The sequence below is a fragment of the Pterocles gutturalis genome, unplaced genomic scaffold, assembly GCF_000699245.1.
Source record: "Pterocles gutturalis isolate BGI_N339 unplaced genomic scaffold, ASM69924v1 scaffold48192, whole genome shotgun sequence".
Classification (NCBI taxonomy): Eukaryota; Metazoa; Chordata; class Aves; order Pterocliformes; family Pteroclidae; genus Pterocles; species Pterocles gutturalis.
In genome coordinates, this window is record NW_010117287.1 from 15382 (window position 1) to 24135 (window position 8754).

Below are 8754 nucleotides of genomic sequence, written 5' to 3' on the forward strand. Positions count from 1 at the left end.
TGTCATGACCCTTGCAGGCAGAAAGTGTGTCTGCTCTTTCCCAAATTCCAGTCCCACCAAAAGGGGAAAACGGGACGTGGCATCCACTCACCAGCTGGGCTGCACATGTAGCCTATCTTCCCTCTTCCGGCAGAACCCTTCCTCCTGCAGCACTACCAGTTCTGACAGTCCTGGTTTCATGCAGATGCTTTGCTGTATGACGTACCCCGAAGAGCATTGAGGGGGTTGGCATTGTTGCTCCCTCTGAATGGGATGAACATTCATGGAGAGTGGGACAGATGCTGGCCCTCAGCGTTGCCCTTTACAGATTATTTAGGCATCTGAGAAGTCCACCTGGATAGAGGAATCTGTGCGCCGGGGGCAGATCCTGGACACAGCTTTGATCTCACCAGCATTAAGCACCTGAGAGCCATTTCATGGCAGCAGACACTAAGACGGTCTGAACAGAGGCTGGGCTGATACAGTCACTCTCAGCTCTGGGGCTCAGGAAAAGGCAGTGTGGGTGTGTTTTGGGCTTGGATCTTCTTGCTGGGCTGGGAGTTACGAGTTAGAGACAAGGAACCAAATCCCCTCCTAGTGAAAGTAGCTGCAACTTGGAACATGCAGGTGCAGATCAGTTGTGGGGGCCACGTGAAGCAGACCCGAGGCCTACACAGCGCTCTACCCTCCCTTTGGCGGGCATCAGCTGTTTCACAGGGACAAAACTTGCATTAGGCACCCCACGGAACATTTCATTCCTGCCCTCAGAACTTTATTGTTCTTTTCCCCTCCAGACCTCTTATCTGCTTAAAAATTATATTCATTCTTCTAACGTTGGAAGATGTTCCTGAAAAGTGTCTCCTCCTTCCCCCCACTGATGTCCTGCTGGGGAGAGTTCCCCAGGCTTGACTACACAGTGTGGAGCATGGCGCCAGCTACAGTTGACACCATCCCTCTGTTTCACGAAGGACAGTATCTTCCAGTGTCTGAGGCATTTTCACAACTCCCACCTTTTAGGAAAAGGTGGTCTAAAATAAAGCAGCCTCATCTGTGTCAGAGCTACTTGCCACGTGGTCTGGTCTCAAAGCCACTGGCCTCCTGTAGCTACTACTGTGGCACCACAGTGGCTGGTGGTAGCAAAGGCAGTGGCAGGTATCTGATTATTGAGGGGAAGGATGGGTTGTTTTATGTGGGCTGTTTTATACCCCAGTGCATCATATGCACTGGAAAAGACAGCATCCTTGGTTTTGTGTTCTTGCCGCATTTTGAATTAGTTGGATAGGGAGAACAGTAGGTCCTGATCCCTCTTCCCTGTCCTATTTATTCTTCTGTATTCCTTTATCAGCTGCCCCTTTGAAATGTCTCAGTCTGGATGATGAGATGCAGGATGTGTGAGTTGTTTTCCCTACTATGGAGCTGTCTGGGCTGTGCTGAATCACTTGTGTGTGGCCCACAGCACTCAACTGCTGCTTTGGGGGGCAGAGGGTCTGTAAAACAGAGCAGAAGCAAAGCAACAAAGCAAGAGCAAAGGAGCATCTGTGTGCAAGTGGGTCTGGTGCTGCTAGTCTCAGCCAGGGTGAGGTAAAGGTCGAAGCAGAGATGAGAGAAACAAAGGAGAAGAAAGCAAAGAGAGGGGATGGGATGAGCTCTCACACCAATAGCAGCCACCACTGAATGTCCCCAGTTTTTGTGCTGGTCAGAAGGAAAGGAAGTGTGAGTAGCAGATTCTGCACAGGAGAATCTGACTGTGCTTTCCACTACTGTTGCAAGCACCTTGATCAGCTTCCCTCTCAGTCATCTGGGGCTGTGACTGCCTGGGACAATCGTCCTCCAGCTGGCTGTGCCAGAATACAACAAGGGTGTTTTCCCTAAAAATGAGACTTGTGGGCCAGTGGGTTTGGCCTGTGAATGGGAGCTGGGATAGCTGAAAAGTGGCTGAGACTCCGCTGTGGAGGGTCCAGGACAGCCGTTCCTGCAGAATGCTGTGCATAGAGGGGGAACAGGGCAGAGAGCCCCTGAAATGAGAGCATTTGCATGGTGGTGTGCTGGACTGCCAGCCAGCATGGGTAGCAAGGGGTTAATCCCGCATGCTTGGGAGGTGCCTGCACTCAGCACTTTTGTAAAAGGTTTCCCTTTGGTGGTGGCAACAGAGAAAATGCTAGTGTAGGTAGGGCTTCATTCAACCTGTGGCATTTCAGCTGCTTGCTGTGTAACCTTGCTTACAGTAGGCCTGTGCCACACAGCGCTTAAAATATCAGTCTGTCAGCGCCTTGTCTACACAAGGAATGGTTGTGAGGAATAGACTCAACTGTTGAAGAAACAGGATTGAGGAGGTCAGGGAAATCCTCCTTCACAAAATCCAAAGTGATTTATTTTTTTACCGAGTCCAATTTTCCCTCCCCTCCCTGTCTGACAGCTTTTTGGGGGAAGAGTGACAAGTAAAGGAGGCATCTTTATCCCTTGGGCTGGATTTATCACATTCATCTCTGGCGGAGCAACATTTCTCACTGTAGTGGCTTCCGTTTCAGCGGATCACTTATAGCCATTTCTAACAGAACAAATGTCAGTGTCTGCTTATTAAGAATTAATTCATCTTCTTTTGAATAATTTTCCTCCATTTCTTTTTTCTTCTTTTCATCATTCTGCAGACACCTAAGAAACAAGCAACTCTAGAAGAATCCTCTGATATCTATGAGAATATCTAACAGGGAAAATCTGACCCTATGTGGACCAGACATCCTTCTGTACAGCAGAACTATTCTCTTACGTCCCCAGTTCTCTGCAGAGATCCACAGCGACTTCAGGGCACAGCCACAGAGGAACTTGTGAATGCCTGGCTCCTTCTAAACTGCCCTTCATTAACAACAGAATGCATCTGTTCAAATCCCACTGGGGCTTATTCTGCATTGATGCAGCCAAGCTATTTTGCAGCAAAGCTGTTTGATGCAAAAGAAAAGCTGCGTTTGTCAAGCACTCACATGTATCTTAGAAATGGTGCAGATGGGATCTGTGCAGGTTTCTCTCACCTGGCCCAGCTGAAATACTTAAATCTCAATCCTCTGTAAATGACAAGACAATCCAGAGACCTCCCTGCTTGCTGGCTTGATCTTCCAATCCTGACCTGCAGCAGTCCATCTGATCCTGTGCCTATGACTTTCCTGACATGGCCATCGGGCCTTCATGCATAGTTTAGTGAAGACACAAACATCCACCTGCCCATTTTTTTCCTTTCTCAGGAACCACACAGTGAAACATGCTTTCTCATAATCTGCTAATCCCATCAAGTAGTCACAGATGCCTGCTGCGACCATACTCAGCTGACTCAAATCAGTGCCTCCAAGTAAATACTTTCTTTTCAGCAATATCAGCCGTATACGGTGAGGACTGGATGCATGGACAGAGATAAAAATGGAGAAAAGAAAAACAGATAAAATATCCCTGCCTGGCAACATGTCTCAGTGGCAGTGCTCTTTCCAGAACAAGGAAGAGGAACAGGGAGGTGGGAACCTGAGGAAACTCCCTTGCTGGGGCTGCATAAGACAAGCAGGTCTGGGGCCAGGTTCCAGCCCAGATAAATTCAAGCTGAGCTCCTCAGTTTCCTGTTCTTCTTGGCAATGGGCATTGTTATTGCTTGTGATTCTGAGCCTCTGTGGGAGCAGGCATGGTACCTCTGCCCCACCAAAACCAATAGGTTTGCCTTTGTTTCAGCTGGCCAGTATTTCCCAGCAAGGGTGTAAGACTCCTTTACTCCTGCCCCAATAGGTTATTTGGCCAGGTGAACCTGTTCTGAAACTTAGAGCAACTGGAGGGAGGAGGGAGGCCCTAAAGGTGAATTTTCTATCCGTGCTCTTCTCTCTCCTGTCAGCTGGAACTTCCCTGCCATTTGTGCTGATGCATATTCTAGTTCTGACAGGGAAGAGGTTACATTAAATATCCATATATAACACCATCAAACCAGTGGATCAAAAAGCTGAGCTGTTTTATCTCAGATTAAAAAGCAACAACAAAATAACAACCAAACAAAACCAACCCAAAATAAGAATATGCAACATAAGTTGAGAGAAATCATAGAAACCTCTTTAAAGAAGAAGATCAAATTAAAATTGAGCTCCAGGGTCATAGGACCCTCTCTAGTTGAAGATAATGTTGCTATGCATCAGAGATAGAGGCTATGGAAAATGTCTCCGGGGCCTCCAGCCTTCCTATACTATGTTTAAAGAGATAATCCGCTTATTGCTTTGCTCTTTTTATTAGAAAAGATTTCAAACATGCAATTTGGACTTTCTTTAACCACAGGAAAATGCTTTTTCTCTTCCCAGTGTTGAGGAATCCATTTCAGAAAGAGCAATGAATAGACAGCATGGCTTATTAGACCTGTTTTCCATTTGTTAAGTGATAATGAAAATTATAAATACATATTTTTTAAGTCAACAATTTTAGCATTTACTAATATGACCAGAAAACATTTCTGTTCACAGAAGAATTTACAGAAGATTGTACAGGTATAACAATTCATTTCCTTAATAAATTTTAAGAAATTATGAGATTAATTATAAATATGTTGCAGTATGGCAATAAAATATTCAGCAGAAGCTGGTGGATTAGATGAAAAGTGAAAACTTTCAAAATAATGCTGCTGAGTTTTTCTGTTTTGCTTTTGAAATTTTACAAATGCTAAAAATACTGGGTACTACTGGAAATTTCCTGGCAAGGATCTCACTTTGCAGTGAATTGATTTGTCTTGTTTTTACCTTTTTAAATAGTTTATGCCTGAACAATTCTATATATTAAGTAGCTGAAGCTGTTTAAAATGGAACATGAGATGAAGAATAGTATTTGGAATAGAAAAGACTATCCTAGAACAGTCGGTGTTAAAGTACTGGAAGAATCACACCAGGTTCTGATCAAGTGAAAAAGTAAAAATTTACGAGAAATGCAGGCAAGTCTGCGGATCCGGGCTGTGTTCCAAAAATTGCAAAGTTGGGGAAAGTCACTCTGTTGATTTCAGTGGGTTTTCAATTGGCCCCGCAAGGGCAAAGGGCTGCTGCACGAGAAAAAGGAAGTTTTGAAGCTATGTAGCCACAAGCTAATGTAACTTCTTTAGCATCGTGTGCCATGGGCAGCCACAGTAGCACCAGAGTGTGTGAGAGAGAAAGATATAAAGCAGAAGACTGTGAGAGCAGGGATGTGTTTAAATGTTGCAGAGTTTTCCAAGGAGGTATGAGGAAATGCCTTCAGGCACAGGTAGGAGAGACTAGATTAGTCTAACTACTTTGTAGAAGAGATTTATTCAGGAAAAAGGCAGTCATTTGGTCTTTTTGTCTTACTTGGCTCTGTGGCCCATGAGAATAGATGCAGAAAATCAGTATGACTACCAAGAGGGAAGGAGTTAATTTTTAAGTGTTGAGCAATTGAAAAAAGAAAAGTTAAGGATCAGCTCCCCCAGCTCCACAAAAGTGGGAAGTGATGACTGGCTTGTTGTGTTCACTCTACACATTTTACTTTAAAATGCATGTTGAGAACAGATTCCTCTTAAAAACGCTGTCCCTAAGGGCCTCAGCTCCACTTGCTTTCCCCAGCATGGTGCTGTTAAGCAGAGAGCATGCTCTCAGGTTACGGTGGTATAATCTTTGATTCCCAGGTGTTGAATTATCTCTTTGTATTGACAGGATTTCAGGGAAGTGGAGACACATTATCAAAGTAAGCAGTGGTGCGAGGTGGAAATGCCTTGCCTGCCTTCTTCTAAGGGAAGTGCCATGTTAGCACTTCAATCCTTTGCCCTCTCCCACCAGGTGCGAGCCTTTGGTCCTGAGAGATGCAGTCTCTCACGGTGATCATCCTCAATGTATTGTTTTAGCTGGCATTGCTGCAAAGGGTGTTGGTGACGCTGACGTCATTGAGTCCCTTTAGAACAACCCCTTCACAACGCTTTACAGCAAATCCTCATTTGAGAAGGCAAAAACCAGGGTGCATTTGAGTGGTTTGTTTGTTTGTTGGTTTAATCCATTTCTGCAGAGGACAAGCTCTTGCGTGGGTACTGTTCTATCGTATGAAACACACCAACTTATATTTTGCCTTTATCTGTAGATAAGAAAGACCTTGCTGTGGTGGATAACAACAATGGAAGTATGTCCAAGGTATAGTCCAAGGTGTTCTCCATCACTTCTGTTTTCTACTCCTCTTCTTTTTCCTTCTCAGGGGTGTCACTACTGTAAATAATCTCTAAATACCCAGCTAGGGCTGGTTATTTGTCAACGGAGGTGCTCGACTGAACAGCACCCAAGTGACATGGTTATTAGTGCTCTGGTTTGCACCACTGTTCCACCCAGCAGTGCCCTAAGGGTGTGTGAGCCTGGGCCAAGGGCAGGGGTCTTTTCCTCCTGCTGGGCTGTCTCTTGGAAAGACCTGGTGTTTCTTCAGCCCCTGGCCATGCAATACCGTGACCCCGTGAGACAGGGATTTAGGGAAGGCAGTGAGCGAAGCCACCAGATGGTGCCCTAGGTCCTCTCTGCTCCCTTTCCTGTCCCCTGCCTGCCCACATCCCCCTGCCAGCTCCCCTGGTAGCCCCCAAACCAGAAACTCCCAGAGGTGGGCACCTACAACCATGCAGAACATCCCCAGCCATGACTGTCTTCTACCCCTGGGGCTTCTACCCCCTCATAGCTCTGGGCCATGGTCCAGGTGCCACCAGCACTTGTGCAGAGATGGGGACAGGACAGGTTCCCCTCCTTTGCATCCATGAAGTCTGGAGAAATAGCTTAATTGGATAGCAGTGTCTTGGCACAGGGCTGCCCATGTGAAGGACAGGAGAGTGGCTGGGTCAGGCTGGCATCTGAAATGCAAAATGCAAAATTGGCTGGATGTTGGGGGCTGCTTGGAACGGCCACCACTTTCTTTCAGCCTTTGGAAATGGCATTTTATCTTGGGTTTGGTAACATTTACTGTGTGTCCGTGGTGAAAAAATCCTTCGGAGCATATGCTGCTCCTCTTCTTTGATGTGTCAGGAAGCTGATGAAGGCTCAGATACTGCTTCTTCTGTGTTTTGGGATTCTGTGCTGGTCAAGATTTGCTATGCACAGTGATGTATCAGTGAAGTATCTAAGAGTTTATAAGTAAAAAAGGCGAAGGTCAGAGAGCACCAGTGGCTACCTGATCTCCAAGAGAAGAGGAGAATGTGAACCTTCAGTGTCTTCTCGTGCCTGATTCTAGGGCAAACCAGTCTCCATTTACTGTGAGGGATAAAATGTTTTTCTTTGTTAATGACAAAATAGAAATGCAGGTTACTATTAGTACTAGGTACTTCACTATTAATAACAAGGCCTTTAAGCTGCCAAACTGTCTTACGAGCTGTGGATCTACAAGGCTCACAGCACCAGTGCTGCAACAACAGCTGCCTGGGGACAAAGTGTGATGGCACTTTGACAATACCAGGCAGGTTTCCCTGAGAAGTGACACAGGAGGGCAAGTTGTCAGCTCCTGAGGCAAGGACTGTTTAGGCAGGAAGGTAAGGCTTCCATTCTGGGAGAGAGTCTTTCTCCTCAGCAGTCGGGGAACCTCTCCTGGAGCTCCTCTTTTCCTTCAGCTCTTTGAAATATGTGGGTTCAGCTGTATCGCTCTGTGCCACATGTAAATTTGGGTATACAGCTGGTAGGGTCAGGCAGGTCAGCCACCCTGCTTTAAAGAGTCAGAATGTAATTATCCAAATTGGAAGAGGGTGAACATGGAAAAGCTAACATATGGGTTTCTTCAAAATCTTATGTCTTTTAATAATCAGTCAGGGCCTCTGGTTTCTATCCCTTCTGAAAGATTTGTCTGCCTGCAATTTTATGCAATGATATCTGAGCACTTCCAGGGGTAATAATTGTACCCAAAACACCTGTACCACGGTGAGCTTCCCTCCCTTGTGACGGAATTAGCCCCATAACACCACTAACGTTGCTTTTGGCACTGACATGTGCCATTAAAATCAAAGATTTCCAAAGTCCTTGCAAGGCTCAGTATAATGTTTCAGCTTCATACATGGAAAAAGTGGAGACTCAGGAGGTTAATGGAGACTCAGGAGGTTAAATGACTTTTCCAAAATTGCAGAGGGTCAGAGGTGAAGTCAGGAATGGAATTCAGGTTCCTATGTTCTTATTTGTATCAGGCTGTTCAGGTAGGAGTCAGTAGCTGGATAAGTAGGAGCTGCTGAGCTCCTTATAATTTAGGGGAAAAAAAAAGTTTCTTCCTGAGTCACCAGCACAGGTTTCTGAAGCACTTTGCTTTTCATTTTTGATTTCTCATGCTGGTATCAGGCTTGCATCTGCCTGGCTGAGGTCTTTTTCCTGAGGTAGCAGAGCTGCAGGAGAAGTTACTGCTCTCTTTTACGGAGGTATCCACCATTTTGGCAATAAGGAAAGTTTATCAGAGCCAAGTGTGGTGGGTTAGCCCTTGGCTCGGGGCCAAGCCACACACACCCGCTCACACAGTTCCCGCCCCCACCCAATGATAGGGGAGAGAATTAAAGGGGTAAATGGAAAAGATTCTGACCGGGCAGGACCAGCCCGATTGGCAGATCCTCTAGTGTTGACTAGCCAAGTGGCTTTTGCTAAATATGTATCCCAGTTTTTGGGGTAAAGGCAAAAAGGACTCGTGGGTTGAGATAAGGACAATTTAATAGCTAAACTACAAAACCAAACTACAATAATATTGGAAACAATACTATATACAAATATACAAATGAGTGATACACATGTGCCATTAAAATCTGCCCCCCCACCCGATAACCAAAGGCCC

General features: G+C 45.7%; 1 protein-coding gene across 1 annotated transcript in view; it reads left to right on the forward strand.

Moving 5' to 3' along the window:
* The window catches only part of NFAM1 (NFAT activating protein with ITAM motif 1), a 13886-nt gene extending 11202 nt beyond the window's left edge, over positions 1–2684 (forward strand). Inside the window, exon 6 of the mRNA XM_010075739.1 lies at positions 2628–2684. Within this exon, the coding sequence (XP_010074041.1) occupies positions 2628–2684 (57 nt within the window). The remainder of the gene's footprint in view (positions 1–2627) is intronic.
* Positions 2685–8754: the final 6070 nt, after the last annotated feature.